Here is a 21,383-nt window from a genome sequence, read left to right on the forward strand (position 1 = left end):
TATATTTATAAGAAAAGATGGGTTGCGTTAAGAATGCATTTCTTCCTGTTCCTTTTTCTCCCACATGTGCATGCTAGTTCCTGGGCTCTTGAGTATTTAAGCCCTTTGCTCCTGATTTGACAGAGAAGTCTGAGTTCAAGTGGCGAAATAAGCAAAAGGAACAGATGTGCTTTTATGAAACATATATGGCAATCCCAAGCCAATATTCTCTGGAAGGAAAAGGGACAAACTTTCTACATAAAATATGAGACACTTGGCATACTATAAGTAACATTTTCTACACTGTGTTTACCCAACTGGCTGTAAGAATCAGTCAAAAAGACTTTATTTTCATCACAAAATCTTTCCCCTCTTAAATTGTCTTTCAGGCATGAGACAAATTAAACTGGAAAAACTTAGCGCTCTGGATATTTTTTGCCCTCCATTAAATCCATATACATATTATTCTATGGTTCATTTTTATCCAAAAATCAATTAATTACAAAACCTCCTCCAGACATGCTAGTAGCTTACTGCTAAAAGACTTTGGTTTATTTCTGCTCCTTCCATTTTTGTTTGTCGATCTGAGTCTCTGGCATCAGCTGCCCTTTCACTGCCAGCCAAGTCAATGAATGATATCCTAGAAAAAAAAAACAAAACACAAAGTTGCATTTATCTTAGGGGCTTCTTTTTTTTTTCCTATTTCCTTTTCCTTTTTTTTTTCTTTTTTTCTTTTTTTAAACCACAGAGAAGCAACACTTGAAATCAGAAGAATGATTAGCAATAACTACCTTTGAACAAAGAGAAACACCCACTGGAAGTATCTGAAGCATCAAAACAAGCATAGCAGCAGGACAGTGTCAGAGAATTCTGGCACTAGCACAATCATAACAGAAAGTAAAATTGCATGTGATGAATGTGCTTGACAGTTTAATAGATAAGGTCTTTAAAGTGTAACACATTCATTATTCTGGATAATCACTCTGTTTGTAGCTTCCCAAGAAGTTTAAAGTTTAAAACTACTACAGTTTAAAAAAAATGTAAATTTATTGATTTTTTTTCCCCGAGGAAAACAGACAACTGCCATGTCAAATGGGAATTCAGGGCAATAAAAACAGAGATTGCTGGTGTAGCAAATGCAGCTTTCCGTGCTCCTTTTCCCTTTCTTCCCCAAAACTCCATTAATCCTTCTCACATTCACTAGCTCTGGGTGCCAGCTACTGAACTGACTGTTGCACCGTATCTTCATTTTTGTCCTCCCTTTTCTGGAAGAGCTCTGACTTCTCTTACAGACATATTTTGAGATCCCTTCCCCACTCCAGTTCCACCTCATTTTCAGTACAACAACAAAAAAAAATCCACACATGCCACACCTACATAACCACATACGCTTCTATTTCTAAACTGCCTGTTCTGCCTTTTCCTCTCTTCACTATTTGTGGCTCTTCCATTTTGCCTTGTATTTAAAATAAGATCCTGGGAAGCAAGACTGCATTGTAGTTGCTGGAGGGGTGTGTCAACATATTTTTTGACACTCAGCATCGATACCTAGACCTATTTCTCTAGGTCTCTATCCTCAGACCTATTTCTTGGGGTTATTTAGTCTGGAAAAATGATGACTGAGAAGAGACACAATTGCAGTCTTAATAGCCGCTACAAAAGGAAGTAAGCTGCTCTTTTTGTCTGGTGCAGATGGCATCAGAGTCACATTCTCACATTAACAGAGGGTTAGATGAGGTACTAGTATTCCTCTGACCAAAGGTAGACATCTGTAATGGAACCATCTCCACCTGGGCTAGTCACCCCAGGCTCCCTTTGTAGTCAATTACAGGAGAGAAGTGCTTTTATGGCAGATGGATTTGCCTCTGTTTTTGGCGACTTTGCAGAAAGGGATGAACTGGATCCCAGAAATTACTTTCCTTTCACCGAGTTCAAAGCTGATGACCTCATACGTGGATGTCTCCATTGCAGACATCTACCTTTGGGCAGATTAACGCCCCAGACAGGAAAAGGATTTTAACGCTGAAGATGAAGGGCTGGATTTGATTGACGAATTTCTTCACTGGAAATTTTTACAAGCAAGTTTGACAATCCTCTCACAGCTGTGAGTTAAGCACAACCCCTTCGAGCAGAGAAAGGACTATGAAACTTCATATATTTCCTTTGAATTCTATCTCCTGATTTAACTCACAGATGCCCACAAACTCAATACCTCCTCTTAGTCTGCCTCCCTGATGTCCCTGAGGTTGATCTCCTCATCAGTCCTGAGCAGTCCCAGTTCTAGTCTTACCTTCCAAATGTCCTGTTGGCTGTGTCTTTAATTTGGATTTGGATGATAGCATGAGATCGAGAGGAATCCGAGTTGACTCCAGTAGCTCCTGTGCTACGTTCTTTCCCCCCCTTCAAAATCACCTGCAAAATACGGGGGACAAAATCCAAGCAAGAGGTAAATAAAAACAGTTTCTCAGAAAGAGATTTTCCCCTCATAAAATGAAGTTATACTAGGAGCAATGCTTCATTACAGCCTTGAAATTTTGGTGCAAGGGAGATGTTAAGTAAGACTGGATCCCTTCCAATGTTTCTGTCAGAACTTTGGGTATGGATTTGTTTGCAGTGATACTATGGAACTTAGAAAGAATAATGCAGATAAGAAATTGTTGCATTGCACGCTCACTCTGATTTGCAAAATATCTAGACTATAATATCAAAAACAAATGTATGGAAGAAAAGAAAAAGATTGCAGAGATAATCTAAGAGATTTGTGGGATTGGCAAGTTCCCCCCCCTCACTTTCTCATTTAATAGATGGGTACTGCTATTCAGAAAATTATACACAAAACACCAAAACCTTTCTCAATCTCAATAACTAAAATAAATTATACTACAGGAGCAAGGAACGAAGTTAAAAGATCAAGAGCAAAAGAGCAAAAGGCTCCTTCAAGTTCTAACTCTGGATAATTCACTTTTGCAAACTTTTAAGGACTGTTGCTAGAAGTCTAGCACCAGCTGCACCAGGACATTCATAAAACGAAGTAATTAATTTTGCTTCTAGTTTTAAGAACAAATTTAAATATTATCTACCAAAATCAATACATTCTCAGTTGACAGATGTGCATTATTCATGCCTTTCAGTGGCCAGTTCTCAAACAGTAACCTAACCAACTGCTGCAGCTCCCAAGCATTACGTTAGTGCTAAATGCAGCTAATTTCTGAACCAAGGCCAACATCAATGAATATTTAATAACTAGGGATGTATTCAAGACTCTTCCCATATATCTGTTGCAGACAATTCAGAAGCTCTGAGTCAAGCTAGTGACATTTCTGTGTTCAAAAGGGCCTATGGACAATATAAAATCAGTTTTTTGATGAGATACCTGTGAGAATAAAGTCATTTAATAGCTCTTCTCTGTGTGCGATGTGATAATACAGAGGAATGTGTTAATCAACCTCATAGCAGATTTACTCTCTAATTTACAGAAGCATTGCCAGCATGTCCTGAAGCTTGGAGTTAATGAGGATAAAGAACAAAGTTAAATGGAATATAAGTGAGAACACCGTGCCAATTTTAATGAGTCAATTACACTATCAGGCGCTTGTAATTTACAGTTCCTTACTGAGAAAGGAATTAAGCTATTCAAAGTTAAGCTAAACAGAAGACAGATTTAACTGGATTGCTTGCTGCAGGACAGTGCAGAAAATTTCCCAGTACTCTTGCTGGGCTCAGCCAGGCAAGGAAGAAAATCCAAAGCTTTGCTTGCACTGAATGTCAGCTACTGTTTAAACATCCTAATTTTACATGGCTGCTATTACCCACCATTTTCTAAGCATTGTCTAAATCCTCGTTCAGCTCAATATTTCTTAAGTATTTTCTGATTTTTAGTTCTATTACTTTTCAAATTTATATCTTTTGTCCCACTCCTGTGTATCTTTTATATAGAAATGTTCACAGAAGCTAAAGAAGTCACACTGGGAGAAATACACAGATCCACCTTACTGCATCCCTTGCTGGAATGCTATTTAATTTCTGGAATAGTGACAGCAGTCTGTTTCTTGGCAAAGATCTTTCCATAAGGAGTGGCAGCAGAAGCAACAGCTGCAGATCAACAGCTTGTGTGTCTCTAACACAAGTCACGCTGACCCACCATGCTTACTTATTAAGGAAATATTAACAGTGCTCCTCCGTGTTCTGCTTGAGGTTACTAACTTCAGAACCTTAAAAAGAAGCATCCACATGTATGACACAACAATTAACAATTCTCTCTGCAAATGACTTATCTCACAAATCCATTAATCAGGCTGTAGAAGACAAAATAATGACAAATACGGAGGTTACCTCCAACAGTAGGTCTACAGAGTCCACCTGGACCTCCCGGAGTCCAACTATTTGAACAACATGTTTGCTATCTTCTCTTGCAAAAAGTCTGAAAATGAAATATCACAGAAATGAGATTTCTGAACTCCCAAATAGCAGCAATGAAAATACACTCCAGTACTATGACGTTGTATAAAAAAACAATCAAGACTACTGATTAGAGGAGAAGTATCACAATCATTCATTTAATTTCAGACCTAAAGAGCTATTTCATTTTCAGTATGCACCACTGAAACTTCACTGTTAAACAGACACAAGCACTGCATTTCTGCCAGTTCAGGAATATAATCAAGCAGAGAAGTAAATTACCACGTCTACGTTTTAGAATTCCTGTATCTCATTGAACTGCAACTCAGACCTTCTGTAGGAAGTTCAGACTGTACAAGTCATGCTCTGTTCAAGTTTCCAAGATTCTTGCACAGGAATTTGAAGCAGCTCCCATAGCTGTAGAGTCTGAGTCCAGAGCAACTCTGCTGTGAATCACACAGAAGTGGTACAGTATACTGGAAGGATACAGGCACGAGGCTCAGGGAAGGAAGCTTAATCTCCTCTTTCAATGACATGTAGTATAGCTAGCTTACTCTGACTCTGTGGAGCTGCTTTAAAATCTTGTGCAAAAATTTTGAGAACTTGAATAGATGCTCACACCCTGAGGCAGAAAGCCTCCCTCTTGAGCCTGCCAGTGTGCTCTCACGATACTGCTTTGAAGGATGCTAAAGGCCTCCAGATGACAGGGAATGTTCCTTCAAGACCACTCTGAAAAGATTTCACTGCAAAAGTCTTAACTGACTGTTGTTGTATTTAGAGTTTTCAGCCCACAGTGCTTTTTTTTACACCGAGCATGTACTGAATTGTCCTGGTTTCCATTCCAGATGAAGCTCCTCTAAGGGAGCATGCATCCATCTGAACAAATCTGGGGCTGAGGTGCTACTGCTGAGGGTGGTGACAGCATCACCTGCAGAGGTGCTCTCAGTAAAGGAGCTCAGTAAAGGGCTCTGCAGTGTCAAGCACAAGTGGGACATTGACAGCACATTCCGAGACGGCAGTGCCTGGAACTGCAGCCCCACTGGCACAGCAAGAGGAAGAGGCAGAGGTTATGTTTGAGCAGGGAGAGATATGGACTCCACAATGGCTAGCATCAGAACTTCTGGTCACAAGAAGGCTCTTTTTCTACCTATGGGATGTTCAGCTGTTATATTACTGTAGTGTAAGCAAAACCATGAGTTCATATCCCAGTCATAGGTCCTTATTCTTACTTGCTTTTGTCTCAAAGCAATACAAACCAGGTGTCCTGTCAATGCAACAGCATTTAGTGCCAGTTTCTGCCTTCCTGTAAGTATTTCCTAAGAACAACCCTAATTAAATACATAACAATTTATCATACATGGTAATATGCTAAAGGTAATCGCATGAAACAATAACAAACTGATTTATAAACAGTAACCAACTGATTCATAACCCTGGGTTTATAGCAATACATCTTTTTATTTCAATACCTCTTCCTTCCATTTAGCAGGTCATAAAGCTGTCCACAGTAGATTTCATAAAAGCTGATCAAAACAAGTAGGTCCTTCCTTGACTGTGACGCTTCCAGGTGTCTGAAGATGTCCTTGGCAGCCAAGGCGTAGAGTCCTGGGTTCCGGTGAGTACCTATCATAGTGTAAGTCTTGCCAGCACCAGTCTGCCCATATGCAAAGCAGGTTGCATTGCCTCTGTAAAGATAACCTATATTTTTAGTGCCACATCTGATTTATTCAAGTCTATTAAAAGAAATTCTGCAATGTCAATCTCTCTCTCTATATAGCAGGCTCTTAGCAAGGAGGTTTGGTTTGCTTCCCCACCTAGGAAACTACAAAACACTTAACAGTGATTCCCAAGCATGTCCTATGGAGAGCTGCTGTGTCACGGAGTGCTGGCTCTATTCTTTTTTTTCCAGATGCCAAAAATACGTTTAAGGAAGCTAAGAATTCAGTATTATTCTTCCAGCTGTTTAGATGCTGCAAAAGTATTGTAGGATTATGAATGGGAATCCTACTGCTTATGAATCATGGAGAAAAAGGCCTGTGACATGAGGTGCAAATCAGCCACAAGTCAGGTTTTGTATCAACACACGTTGTACTTGATGAAGATTTGCAGCCCAGCACTATGATTAATTTACTGAGTGAGATTAGTTTGTCTTGGACTGCAGTCCTGCATGCAGCTAAGTCAATCTAATAGCTTGTTGCTGCTGACGGGAAGGTCTTGATTTTCCATTCCCCTGCTCCCAGCTGTGTGACCTGCCCCACTGACCTACTCTTCCTCTGTGCTGGCTCTGATGTTTGACTTTACTGCATTGACACAACAGAAAGCTTCTCATTTTCTTTGCAGGCTAATTTTCTGCCATTTCAGTGGAGTAAAGTATCTCACAGAGGATCATAAAATATGCTCAAATTGGCTTCACGTGACCTATGGGAATGTGCCCAGTAGAGGGGGAAGGAAGAGGATCAGCATCTTCCAGTGGCACAGAGCTGTTTGAGCTGACACTCGCTCCAGCCAGTGTAACAACAACCTTGGCTTTTTCCAGATTGCTGCATCTTTGTCATCATATCACCTTAACATTATAATGGCAATGCACGTAAAATGTCAAGTAGGTCTCAGGATACAGCTCTGCAGCACTTCATGTTCATCTCTGTTGAGGTTACCGCTTGCCTATTTCCCCATCCTGGCTCTTGTACAAGCATTGGACCCAAAAGTATGAGGTTAACAGACTCAGAGCTGAATCAACCAAAAAAGAAATGCTACATAACAAATGATTTATTCTCCCCCATACTCTGAAAAAAGACTTTTTAGCTGACTCAGTACTTCCTGGATGCAGAGAATTGGGTAAAAATGTAGGACTGCAATGGGTGAACAATTTCTTGGCAGCTTAGATTGCAGAATTAGCTCACTGTGGGGTCAGACGAGTATCAGTGAGGAGGATGTAGCAGAACGAATAGAAAAGTTATGGAAATTTAAGAAAAAACAGCACGGTTTTTCTGGTAGCATTACTGGATTAGCTGTAATGTGAAATCTGCTTTTAGTGATTATTATTATGCAGCAAGATATAAGCCTTATTCTGCTTTTTCACTTTCCTTTTCTCAAGAGCTTGATACTCTGTTTCTGCTGATGATACTTGGTGATTTTCAGTACCAGTATGCTCCATTTTGTTACTTTTCAACATGGATACATAATCCTTTCCTTCAAAGATTCAAAAATGTAATTATATTCAAGCTTGTTACTTTGCAGGAAAATAAGATCACCCATGTATAGCCACCATCAATTTCCCATTAATCAGGAAGTATGTAATTACAATTAACCCCCTAAACAAATACAAATCGATAAAATAAAAATAAAATGCAAGGTTATTAATATTTTCTATTATACAAATCAATAAAATAAAAATAAATCACAAGGTTATTAATAAATTTCTATTGCCCTGTAATAGAATAATAAATACCCACACTATACAACACAGAAGTCTTTGTTAGAGTGGAGATTAGATGTCAGAAATGCTGGCACCCACTTTTTGTTCTAGGTTGGTCACAGTGTCTTTGTTACAACAGAGGCCCGGTTTTAATTTCCTCTGTGGTTTAGATTTCTCACTGACTGTGATAAAAGTCTCCCCTGATTTACTTTGTCACAATTGCAAAGACATTCTAAAAGGGAGAAGGCACGTGGAAAGGGTGAAATGAATGTATTTTTTCAAAAGATGAAAGCAGAAAAAGGAAAATTAAAGCAGTATATGAAATTGGAAAACAAAAAAGTGAGAAAATAACAAATGTAAGCACTGATGCCCTACCCGTTAAAAATATGCTGAATGAGAGGATGAGCTGTCTTCATATACACATCGTGATTGGTACATGACTCCCCAAAGACTTCATCAAAATAAAAAACATGCTGAAAAATAAACGTGATCTTTACATGAAAATGAATATGTTTCACTTCCCCTTCGCCCCCATTCAAAGGCAAATTTAAATAACAGAAGTCTTTCCAGTGACTTTGTATGGGTTTGGATCAGGTCCAAAACAATCTAGCACATTTAACATGCAACATGACATACATGGACCATTACAACTAATGAGGAGACTAAGGGTAGGAAAGGAAAAGGGAAACAAAGATGCCTTAATTTCCTATCATTTTGAAGCAGAACATACAGCAGCTGTCTGAAAAAAAAGGAAAAGAAAAAAAGAAAGGAAAAAAAATGTTAATTAAAAGAAACTCTCACCTATTCCTGAAATGAATCAGCCTACAGTTGTATAGTAAGACTACAAGAGTAAGAAGAACTCAAAAATTAGCCCTCAGTTGTGACTGGGTCTGTTCTCCAGACTTAAAATCTTTTTTGTGCCAGAGAAGACAGAAGCAAAGCCAGATTGTATTATCTCAGAAGGGGGCAAAAAACTCCAAAACTTCCCACACTCTAGAGCTGACCCAAAGCAGCAGGGTCTCTAGAAAGACTGCAAGTGCGTTCATTATGGGCTTCTCTGAGGTTAAGAATGGCATTTGTAGGGACAGTAACAAACAAACACCACATTTTCAAAAGAGCCTCCATAGGCTGGCGTTTAATATTGTGCTCTAATGATATACGGCGATGTAAATTAAGGTAGTAGATCCCTCTGAGTGACAGTTACTGTAATGATGCACAAACTAGCCACGCTAGCACGTGTGCAGGTTAAACTGGGAAGTCTCACAGGTCGGGTGAGCTCTCTGAAAGGCCTGCAGCTTGGTTCCCCTGGCTGTGGAGCTGGAGCGTGCCCCACCTCCCATCTGGTCTGCAGCCCTTGGCTTCCCATCTACAGGAGCTGGAGGCAGGGTGAGCAGCCAGATTTGGAAGCAGGGAAGTTCTCCTGGGTCCCTTGGAACAGAACAGCCTTCACCACAGCGTATTTTTGTTCGGACTATATTGATTTATAGCAAAATGGCATTTGTTATTACTGAGAGAACAAAATTAGTTAGCAGTTATTTCAGCCCTGAGATACTAAGGCAATAAGCACTGCCCAGATGCCAAATACTGTTGCTCCCATTGAGGGAGTGGGGTGGAATTGCTGCATGTGTCACACCGTAAAAGGTGGTACATAAACCGGGCCTGAGAGAGCTGCAAACTCATTTTTTACTGGATACTCTGAACAGTTGTTCCCAGGAGCCAGGCTGCAAAAATAACACCCAGCAGAGTGAGCACGGCTTGCAGCTCTCTAGAAATCGCTCTGTTCCTGGTGCTGTCAGTCAAAACTAGGAATTTGAGCTATGACAGCACAAGGTATTCGGGATTTGGAAACAAAGACCAGAGGGGAACTTAATTTTCAAAAGCATTTGAGAACAAAGAGAGGGAGGGGATGAGGGTATATGTGATTAATTTAAAACAGAATTACAGTGCAGCGGTAGTGAAAAGGGAACTCCTCACTGAAGAGGAGACTCAGCAGCAGGCAATTCTCCTGCAGCAACAGCATGTAGCAGAGGGTTTTATTTTGCCACATGCAAAGAAAGCTGCAAGAGATGTGCTTTTGAGGGATTAAAATTCTGGGCTCAGGTTTTCTGCCACAGGCTGGCATAAGTCAGGAGCAATTCAAACATAGCGATGGGGAGCTGATAGAAGAGCCCACCATCCAGTTCGATGCAAGAAACACCCTTTTCAATAAGGGAAAAGCCCTTTTCAGTTTCCCCTTATTGAAATTCCAAGTACAATCTGCTTTACCCCATCACGCAAGTGACCCATAAACACAAAGTGCAGGTGGAGTACGTTACCTGTAAGATATATTGGGTGAGATCAACTGCCTCCTTCTTCTCATGAAGAAGTAGGGTTTCTTTATCTTTCACCGTGATGATATTAACCTCCCCGCGTCGCTCTTCTCTTAGGCCTAGGGGACGTTTTCGGACACACACTCTGATTTTCTCACTCTCTGTCCACGGAGTCTCTTTCTCTGAGGTACTGGATCTACAACAAAATTGTAGCTTTGCACTTTAAAACCAGACAACAACAGAATCTAGAATACACATAAATTTGAGTTGATTTCTTAGCTTTACCAGATAAAAGTTTCTGTCTTTAAAGGCGTATCAGGAAAAGCTCTCATTGTTACCTAGTGAAGTTTCTGCTGTTTTTTTGCTAAATAGACTAATACCTCTTGTGCATTTCTGTTAAAAGAACAGTTGTGTTTATACAGCTACATTCCTAAGCTTGTTGCAGAACTGGCATATTTTCAGTTGCCCACAAACATCTGATTCAAGCTGGCATAATATCGAAGTTAACTTAATCTTGCTGAAATTATTTGCAGTCACGCATAGTCATTTATGTACAGATAAAAGTAGGAACACATCTTGAGAGGGAAGTTGCATTATATTCAGTTACTTTTCCTCTAATATTTATTCTTTCTGTTTCACTCTGTCAAACAGGTTATGAGTATATGGCTCAAAATAAGAAACAAGACAGTATCACAGTGTTCCTGCTCAGCTCAAAGACAATTTGAAATATTGATCTCTTCATTATCTCCCCTTTGGTCTTCTATCCAATTTGTTCCTTCTATCATAAAAAAATTACATGGTTTCAAACCCCTGGCAAAGTTCTCTTCTTGTGTTTTGGCAAGTCTACTTCAGCTCGCTTCCAGACACCTTCGAAGCGTAAGGTCATTTAGTGTTTCGTTGGTTAACCTGCTGTGTAAAGCATTTTGCAATGCAGCATATGCAATATGCTTGAATCTAACCAAAACATATTAATTCTGCCTTTCTCTTTTTCCAGCTGTCTTCAGACAAGCGAGTAACAATTTTCAGCCTGGACTTGAACATTCGTTTGTTAGGAAAAAAGTCATTTTAATTGAGCCCTTAGTTGCCCCAAAACAGTGTTTCTGCCATGCTATTCAAATGCCCTTCCAAAATCTCCTAACGCAGCAAAGGAAAACTAACATATAATAGCTGCCTGGTAAATGAAAACCAAAAATGCAGCAAGAGTACAAGTTACTCGATGTCTCATTACACCTATAAGCTCATAATATCATTCCTGTTCCATTGCATGACTCCCCAGAAGCATACAACATGCAGATATAGATCTTAAGATGTGGTCTTCAAAGACTACACACAAGAAATCTTTATGGTAACTGGAGTCCCATTAATTTTAGTATGGCTTTCCTATGCAGACCAGGATCATTAACTTAGATGGAAAATTCCTTCCTCTCAAAAGAAAGGCCATGATACTTGAAATAAGATGCTACATAATTTAGTGAGAGCTTATGGATATCAGTAGGCACCAGATGTTGTCCATCAAAGGATCAGAGGCTCTGAAGTTTCATTCTCTTGTCACCAGAGTCTGGACTTGGAGATCTCCAGAAAGAGCTGTGTTTTTTTTTTGTTTGTTTGTTTTTGTTTTTTTTTTTTTTTAACTACAAGCATGAAGGAGAAAGGACAGATTGCAGTGCAGGATTTGGAGAAAAGAAATCATGAATGCTTGGAGGTTCTGATAGGAGAGGCATAGATTCTTTCTATGAGGTACCTTTAATTGAATATATTTTGTATGGGAACAGAATGTATTTTAATTTTATATGATGAACCTCAAGTTTAGATTTGCTATTAACCTTTCTTAAAAACACCGTTATAAAATACGATTTCTACTTTATTATTAGAAAAAACAATAATCTCAAAACAGATCATTAAGAATGAGATTAAACAATAGGTCAGAAGAATCACTGTGTCCTGTCTGCTACCATCAAAATCAAGTTATTTGCTGTGGGCAAGTGAAAAATTATTAAACATATTATAAGAGCTCTTTATCTTTCCACAATCTAACATCATCAACCTATCAATCTATCAACATCAATCTAACACTATTTTCTAGTGTTTCTTATAGATGAGACTAGACAGTGGGCAAATCACAAGGTGACATGGGCGTGGGTTCACGGAAGGAGTTGGGCACTTTTAAAACAGGAATCAGAAACCCAAGTGTCAGCAGAGCAGCCCCAGGCCTGGAATGCAGAACATGCACTCTGTGGTCAAAAGAGAAGGAACTCAGGCGTGTCAGGAGCAGGATGCAGAAAGGCCACGAGATGAGCCGTAACACTGGGCAGAGAAGAATGTGCTCAGGAAAAAAGAGAACAAGGGAAGAAAGTGAGAACAATGGAAAACACAGCTCTATCACAGGATTCAAGATCCTGAACTCCTCTAGCTGAACAGAGAGGTTATATTTCTTCACTTTTTACTTTCCAGCACCATGAATCCTGCCCTCTTTGTTCACTTTGCCTCAGGTTCCAGAGGAGACAGAGAACGCACTAAGATACCAATACATTCAGGAGGTTAGTGCACTCCTCTGGAAGGTGGGAATGGTAGGAATTACTTCTTTCCAGCAAAGTGGAGTTATAAACCCAGATCTTTCATCTCACAGTTTAAGCACTCTCTCAAACCACTGTGCCACCTCAGTACTTTTCCACTGTGGTGACAGCATCTCTCTCTGCACAAACCACTGCACAAAGTTATCATTTCAAACCCTGCCATAACAGCATGGCAACAAGCTAGATTCTGGTGGTATGGCTGCAGGGAGCTACGTGCTTTTGCCTCCTGAACTAGAATCTTCAGAAGGCTCACTGCAGAAACAGCTAGTGCCTGGATCCCAGGCAACTTCCAAACAGAAGCCTGATGGTGCTCTGACATAGCGGTATATCCCTAGACATCTAAATAACCAATCCCGGGAGACACCTACAGAGTTCGGATGCTTTTGGATGTAGTGATAGCTGATTTGAGTCTTTTTAGATGATGTTTTTTAACTCAGGCAGTTTACACAGTGCTTATCTGCCCAGTATAAGCCAATAAAAGTTACTTCATGCTTTAGATTTACCAGGGGTTCAGACAACAGTAGTCCCCCCCATTACAAAACACTGGAAAATGCATGAATGCTACAAATCCTGTGCTCATGGAGCAGCTGCAAGGCATCCCTCTCCCCATGTCTGTATCCTGACCCAATTATACTCATTGGTTCTTTTTAAAGCTCCAGTTCAGAAATTTCTTTATGAACAAAGATAGTTCACAGCATGCATCATTTTTACTGGGATAAACATGATGAACTTACCAACAGGCAACATATGATTCTGAAAAAATAGTATTTTGCAAAATAGTCTTAAGGAAAGAAAAACAGAAAGACTGGCCAAAGCACAAGGAAAACAAAGCCTTATATCCTGAAAGATAAGACTATTCTTAGACAACCTTGGTGAGTAGCAGCTGGTGAATTCAACTGATTCCTTCTACCAGACTTGGAGAGTTGCAAGCGCTTATTAATATCTCTCTGTAAAATTTTGTATTGCTCTGTGCAGCTTTTGTAGTGGTAGTATTGCTTGTTCGGAAGCCATGAAGGCAGATTCTCATCCCCAGTGAAGAAAGAATTAATTATGACTAACTTGAAATATAGTAAAATAAAGGTAACTGATTATTACCTGATACAGGAATGAGGTAGTCCATAATTATACCCTGAAATGTGAGTTACTCTCTGGATGATGGGAGTTTCAGAATCCCCCAGGAGAGGAGCAATATCATCAGAAACTGTTGTACAGCTCAGTTCACTTTTTGTGCATATTCCAGGAGTATTTACGTCTCTTCTGGTTAATCTGATCATCTCTGAATCATGTGGCTGAGTGTGTCCCAACAGCTCCACAAGACTGTTCTTCTCCTCATTGGCACTGAAATCAGATGGCCCATATGATTCCGGCCCAGAGTCTTTAACTGTTCTGTCATTTTCCTCAAAGAAGGTCTCAAAACGCAGCTGTCTACGGGGACCCGATCTGGTCACCTGAGGCTGAATGAAAAGGCCACTTGGTTGGAAGTCTTGCTTGCCCAAGTCTCTTACAGTTTCATCTTCTTGCATAATTTTGATTATTCTAATGAGCTGAAAGAGTCGTTTGCGATCATTCATGTCGTGTACCCCTAGTTTGGTATAATCTTTCATGGAAACCTTGGCAAGCTCATCAATCTTCTGAAGGCCAAAGGCAGCAAAATGGGGATAATATTTTTCAAGTTCTGCCTCACAAAGGCATTCATAAAGGCACGACGCCATCTCCAAGCTAATGTCTACAAGAAATCAAACAAGACAAATATTTGAGTTATATGAAACGTCCCAGGGGACCAAGATACTAATGAAGAAACCACACATTTCCCCAAATGCCATCACCTGCAGTTATGTTAGAAGATCGTTACAATACACTGGAACGCCAAACAATATAGAATATAGCAATAATAAAGATAAACTAATTATGAAGCAAATATTTTACCTATGAAACTATTTTAAAATCATACTTGATAGACAATAATGGGTAAGAAACACTTGCTGCAGTGTTACTTACTGCTGCAGAGCTCCTACATGCCTGATGTCTACTCAACGAATGCCGCAGCTACTGAAACCCGGTCCTCAAGCTTACAGAATGTAAAATGCCTAATTTTAGATACCCAATTTAATATCAGAGCACGTGGTCTAATGCGGTTCAGCTACCCCTGGTCAACTAATCAAAGGAGAAGAAACTGCATTTGTCATCACCTCATGTTGAAAAATGAGGATTGCTCATCTTATAGATGAACTATTGCAAAGTTGTAGTTTTGTTGTGTAACTTTCTTTTGTATTTCATGAATCTTGTGAGCATTTGCTAGGCGTTCTTGAACATTAGCTGAAACATTACGTGAAATCTGAAACACAGAATTTCTCTAAATCTATATATGCTACTGGAACGCCATACTTGCATTCTTGGGAAACCCAAAAAAGCAACATGCATCACTGAAAGGTATGCCAAAAAACCCTCAGCTCCTTAACTCACGTCTCTCGAGCAATACATTGTGCAGCTGTCTCTATCCAGATGGATTAATATCTGCAGATATTTTTACTTGTTCCATAAAATGGGAAAAGGATAGCCCCTCAAGTATCTGTTGCCTGCTGCCTTCTTATGTCTTTGTTTAGTCTAGGATCTTAGCAAACACAGATCTTTCTAACTTTTGAAAGTTACAGTAATAGCCAACAAAACCAATTTGTTTAAGACTAAATATTTCGCCCTGTAATTCAAGGAAAGTTCTTTGGAATGATTTACACGCATTTCTACAATAACATTTTAAAAGAAAATACGGCCACTAAATATCACCCCCAAATTTGATCCAACAGCATAAAAATTAGTTAACACATTAAGTTACAATAACAACAAAGGAAAAAAAGATTCTGTTAAATTGCTGATTGTGTAGGATAATAGAGAGGCCAAAAGGTACAGTAGAAGACGTCTAAAGCAACTTGGAAGTTAAAGTCTAAGTTATGGAGAGTACTTAGCCATAATGAAATTATGTGATTCAGCAGTAACAAGCTTCAAGACAGAGCCAGAGGTGTGTAGGCAGACTTATTTAATACGTGAGAAACAAAGTTGTGTTTTTGCAATAGAAGGTGTTTGTGCAGTGGAACGTTCCACTAACGTTGCATATTCAAAAGGGACTGTACAGCACAGCAGTGGGGAATATGTTAAGCAGATAAGGGGAAGGTCCCACTGTCCCAAAATGAGAAGGATAGCTAAGGAAAACAGGACGAGTAATACAAAATCAGTAAAAACAAAAATCACGGGCCCTCTAGTCACGAGAGCGGGAAAAAAAAGGAAAAGGAGAAATTAACAGTTGGTCAAATAAAATTGTATGTATGTGGTATAGAAAGGCATCGAGACATTTGTGAACCTGCAGTACTCAGCCAGTGAGGAAACAGGGGAGGAATCAGGTGTCGGGCAGTAGGGAATGTAAGGTGATGATGAACTGTTACTGTGTGCTCCTGCTTGCAGGACGCCCGCCATGGCAATCGCGAATAAAATAACTTCACAGAAGACCCAGTATGAAGAAAATTATTGAGATTTTTCTCACAAATGCATATGTGATGTGGCTCTGAGTCTTGAAGTAAAGCCATGCCACTGCTGAGATTATTAGATCCTAGGATCTAGGGAAAATCAAAAATTGAAAATCAAAAATTGACAAATTTCTAGGGAAAATCAAAATTGACAGAGCAGAGTCTGTACGGATTCTTGGGTTTAACTTAGACACATGTACAAAGTCTTTCGTAAGCATTCACAATTTCCCTAAGTTCTCTAACAGATCAACGCCACAGGAACTTCAGACTTCATTTCAGGGAGAGTCAAGTTCTCGAAAAATGCCTGTCTTACATAAGGTAGTTCCAAATATAAAACCAGACCAGGTCCTGTCTGTCTGTATGCGCTGCCATGGGAAAGCTCTTTTAGCATCTCCTTTCATCAAACAAAAGACAAATCTGAGACACCAATCTCCCTGTTAAAGATGAAAACAATCCAGCAGATTTGTCTATTCCCATTCTTGTATCTTAGATTATACTTACATCTTTACATATGCTTATGTTAAATACAGACTGGCCAAAAACTAGTGCAAGAACTACTTCTGTATTAATGTCTATTTGGGTGATAATGTTGGGCACAGTTTTAAGAAGGAAAAAAAGGGAAAAAAAATGGAAACACTTCCCAAAAAAGAGCAACAGACATGGGGAGAGAATTAAGAATTTCAAACTCAAGGTTCTAACCAAAAATTAAACAAAATATATTTAAACAGCTAGAAATAACTGTGCAGCCAGACTTCCATTATCTGGGGTAACGAGGGACTAAGACTCTCAAAATATGGAAAATCCAAGTAATATAGGTACTGCAGAACATACAAGAAGGTTAATTCTGAGACACGTAAGCAGCTCAGTACGTCTTATCGATGGTCCTGAAAGTAATATAACTGCCTTGCTTCCCCAGATATAATAAATTCTGCTGGATCTAAGTGGTTCCAGGAGATAACTCCAGTGTCTCTTCATCCGTAGAACAGCTATTACACAACCCAGGAAAACTCAACATTGACTAATAAAGGAATAACAAATTAATTAACTATGGAAAAAAATTAAGCCAAGGTCATGGCTCTAGCATTTCGGATCATTTCAAAGCTCAAAGTAGACTATTTTTAGAAAATTTAGTCTGGTTCACACAAGAAAGAATTCAGGGGAATTATAGTTGTCAGAACAGATGATCACAATGAAACCTTTCTGGCCTTCTAATCATCAGTGCTCTGAAAGAATGGGGTGCCTGTATCCCCATAAAAAGAATACCTTGATTCGTCCAACATTGTAGATTGTGTCCGAAGACAGTGTTTCTAAAACTGACACATCATTTTTCACAATAACTTTGTAAAGAAGTAAGGGCAGTATTGGCATGTTTCCAAGAATCCTAAATTGTTAATGGTAATGCCATCTTCTGGCAAAAAGAGAGAAGACCTTTATTTTTCTAAAGTGAGTAACAGCCAGCATTCTCTCAGCTAGTGTCAGAATCTAACTTAATTTGTACACGTGAGACAGCGCTGTTTTTTGCTGCAGAAAAACAGAACATTTTTCAAAGCAGTAGTTTAATATTAAAGCCCAGCTGAGTCCTGAAGCTCTGAGTCACTTCCCTGAAAACTGGACTAAGACAAAAGCCTAAGACTTCTTAAAGTAGTTGGAAGTGATAACTGTTTTGAGAAAGAAGGGAGTCTGGAGGCATAATTCTCTGCAAGCACTTAGTTCTAAGGTCAGACAGGGGAAGGGACCAGTCAGCCCACCATCTTTGTGTGGCAAACCTGAGGCCTCTACAACTTACTTCTTTTGCAAAGAAGTTTTACATAAATCTTGAAAGTCTGCTAGATGCTGGTAATAGGTGAGTACTTATTGTAACGACGTGCTAGAATTTTATACAGAGGGACCAACTCAAAGCACAGAATAAGTTCATCAGAGAAGAACTGTTTCCGTGTTCGAAGGTTTTTAAAGGCTACAGAGATGGGGAACATGTCAAGTATAAATAGTGGAAACCAGTGATGACATTTTATGTATTGTGAAGGAAATCAATGTACCACAAAGTTATGCTCCAGGATCCGATCCACAATTTTAAAATGCTTTCAATTATTAATCAGCTTTTAGACATGTTTTCATTCTCAACACACTTTTCTAACTGAAGACTGGCCTTCAGATACTCACTCTGTGAGTGTCAGTCACTCTGCATAACATAAATCTCACAAAATCCCTACATAAACTATATTAAGAATAAAGCAGCCTTAGGCCAATATACCTGGATCCTCATTAAACTCCATTATATTAAAGATCTCAGTGCACCGCTCACTTGAGTAACATTCAAGTGTTATCCTTGTTATCCCACTGTGGCTCACTCATATTTACCCGACAATTTTAGTTGACTTCCTCTGATACTCCTTATTGTCACCTCTGAGACATAGCACTACTATCACTATACCTCAATTTTAAACTAAGGAAATCAAGTCATGAACAAGTGAAGAAACCTTATGTGGCACTCCTAATCTTACAAATGTAAATTAATGCATCTATACATTTAATTCTGTAAGTAATCTAACATAATTATTCTAAACCATAAGCTGCAGTCTGATCATTAAATATTCTTATTAGAAACAATTCTCATGGATATCAGGTAATAATTGTGTAAATTGTCTATTGTGTAAATCATTCCAGTTTACAAACTGCATATAAAAAACAGATGTTAAGAACTTCTAAAGATCTGTAAACACATGTAGCAGGTAGGTATGTTTCCTCTTCCAACCACAACTACACCAGGGTACGTTCTCATTACTTTAAAGCACATTACCCCAAACACGTCTTCAGGTGCTGTGCCAAGGTGTTCGTTGGTTTTTGAGGTACAGAGCAGAAGACCAGAAGGAAGCCAATTTTTACTGACAAACCTACAACAGAGAAAAGGGAGACTTGTTAACTCATGTTACCAGTCATACACTGTTATTTTTTATTCATCTGAACACGAAGCTCTTTTGTATCTGTTATCCAAAGCGAAATCTGATTAAACCCTCCAGAAACAAACGGCTAATTTGCTTTTCCAGGGAACCACATCAAATGCTTTACCTTTAATCATTCTGATCCCACCCCTTGGACACTAAGGCATTCCTGTGAAGAAACAGCCACGGTGTGGTTGCACTTCTATAAGCACAAGCTCCACAGTAAGAGATAATCTCTACTGCAAAACAAGTTCGTAATTTTAGTCTAATGAAGTAGACAGGGAGCTACGAAGCTCCAATTCAAATATTTACAGATCACTGCCGCAGATCCATTCATCAGATCGCAGGATCATGCTACGGAAGCCCCTGAACACATACACAGAGGTAATAAATGTTCTGACATTAGTTGGAACAAATGTTGTAGCAGTCTGTTTTGAAAATATGCGGAAGAAAGCTGAAAAATACCCACAGAAAACCACCTATAGTTTCCGTGTAATAAAAGTAGAAAGAAAGGAACATGTTCATTGTTAACTGACAGCTATTTTATAGTTGGACCAGGATGCAGGCCTTCTCCCAGCACCAACACTTCTTTCTTTGCTCCTAACATACCCGAGTTGCTTACTATAGCTACGATTACAGAATCACAGAATGTTAGGGATTGGAAGGGACCTTGAAAGATCCCCTAGTCCAATCCCCCTGCCAGAGCAGGAACGCCTAAATCACGTCACGCAGGAACGCGTCCAGGAGGGTTTTGAATGTCTTCAGAGAAGGAGACTTCACAGTCCCCCTGGGCAGGCTGTTCTAGTGCTCTGTCACTGTCACCATAAAAAAGTTTTGTCTCGTATTTAAGTGGAACCTCCTGCGTTCCAGCTTGCACCCATTGCCCCTTGCACTATCATTGGATGTCACAGAGAAGAGCCTGGCTCCATGCTCCTGACACTTGCCCTTTACATATTTATAAGCATTAGTAAGGTCACCCCTCAGTCTCCTCTTCTCCAAGCTAATGAGACCCAGCTCCCTCAGCCTTTCCTCGTAAAGGAGATGCTCCGCTCCCTTCATCACCCTCATGATGAAGACTGGAAAACGACAGGTCCGATGTTGTTGCTCCCAATTTTCCATAAGCAGAATGAGAACCGTTATCAGCGTGCATAGAGTGATGGCGGGCACACTGCGTGGCCTGGGCAGGGCTGAGCATGGGGCAGCATGCCTGGCTGGATGGCACTCACCTCCTTGCGAACCCAGCCCTTCTGTCCAAGCGTACAAGGTTCTTCCGCCTTTGGTTCCCTGTTGATCTCCTCCTGACCCAGAAAGCAGAGAAACGTGAAGGTTGTGCAAAGCGGATTAATTTCAGTGATATTTGAAACGGACTTAAAAATGACAACTAAATGAACTGCTTGTTTTCCAACGGAGCACTGAGATGCTAGTTACCATTATCATTCTTCCACACTAAACATAGGCTGGTGAGCTCAGCAGGAGCGGCTCCATCCCGCAGCTGATCCCGACAACTGCTCCCAGCAGCAGCTGCAGGGGAAGGGGAAGCGTCTAATACTCAGCCACACGCCCAGAAAATCACCCGGCAGCTATATCGGGGTGCTGATTATTCGAAAACTGCGCCCCAGCCTCTCTTGCCGTCAGGGTTTAACAGCTGGCTTCTAACATTTATTTTATAATTAGAGCCCAGCGAGCTGCCGCGCCTCGGGGGTTACGCTTCAGGACTCGGAGGGGACGCGTTTAGCCCCGGGGCTCGGTCCCGGATGAACTTTTACCGTTTTCTTCCCAGTTTCGCCCCCAAAAGAAGCCTCCGCGCCTCCCCACGCGTTCAGCTGAGAGAAAACCCGCCCGGAGCCCGCCGGGGCCGTGCTCCCGGTGTCCGTACGTACCCTGCAGCGCCGGGCCGGGCACCGCCACCCCCCCTCCCCCGGCCCCCGGTCCCCTCAGCGGGCGCGGAGGCTCCGGGAGCGGCGCCCAGGCCGCGTCTCCATGGCAACAACGCCTCGCCCGCTTCAAACGGTGGCGCGCGCGGCTCGCTAGGGAGGAACCAATCAGACGGAGGGAGGCGGGGTTAAGGGAATAAGAGAAGGGGGGGAGAAGGCGCTGCGATTGGTTGAGGGGGCTGTCAGCCGCGCGTTGGTCCCGCCTCCTCTTTTCCCGATCCGGGAGCGAAGGTGAGGGCAGGGAGTGGGGCGTGCGCCGCGCTCAGGGGTCCGGGGGGAACCGCGGGGGGCTGCGGGGGGGTTCCGGGGGCGGCGGGGTCC

At 40.7% G+C, this 21,383-nt stretch overlaps 1 protein-coding gene across 3 annotated transcripts in view; it reads right to left on the reverse strand.

Moving 5' to 3' along the window:
- Positions 1 to 21,156, reverse strand: part of KIF24 (kinesin family member 24) — a 34,776-nt gene extending 13,620 nt beyond the window's left edge. The window contains exons 1-11 of one of the 3 annotated variants that reach the window (XM_066988885.1): positions 21,009 to 21,156; positions 20,355 to 20,426; positions 18,986 to 19,080; positions 14,673 to 14,742; positions 13,770 to 14,400; positions 10,108 to 10,297; positions 8,168 to 8,265; positions 5,847 to 6,062; positions 4,312 to 4,399; positions 2,270 to 2,391; positions 514 to 619 (exon numbers count right to left, since the gene is read on the reverse strand). In XM_066988885.1, coding sequence (XP_066844986.1) covers positions 514 to 619; positions 2,270 to 2,391; positions 4,312 to 4,399; positions 5,847 to 6,062; positions 8,168 to 8,265; positions 10,108 to 10,297; positions 13,770 to 14,386 — 1,437 coding nt within the window. In that variant the 5' untranslated portion in view covers positions 14,387 to 14,400; positions 14,673 to 14,742; positions 18,986 to 19,080; positions 20,355 to 20,426; positions 21,009 to 21,156. Of the gene's footprint in view, positions 1 to 513; positions 620 to 2,269; positions 2,392 to 4,311; positions 4,400 to 5,846; positions 6,063 to 8,167; positions 8,266 to 10,107; positions 10,298 to 13,769; positions 14,401 to 14,672; positions 14,743 to 18,985; positions 19,081 to 20,354; positions 20,427 to 20,556; positions 20,697 to 21,008 lie in introns of those variants that run through there. The other 2 variants (XM_048048530.2, XM_013195540.3) reach the window with 2 other exon arrangements.
- Positions 21,157 to 21,383: the final 227 nt, after the last annotated feature.

The sequence above is a fragment of the Anser cygnoides genome, chromosome Z (genome assembly GCF_040182565.1).
Source record: "Anser cygnoides isolate HZ-2024a breed goose chromosome Z, Taihu_goose_T2T_genome, whole genome shotgun sequence".
In the NCBI taxonomy this organism is placed as follows: Eukaryota; Metazoa; Chordata; class Aves; order Anseriformes; family Anatidae; genus Anser; species Anser cygnoides.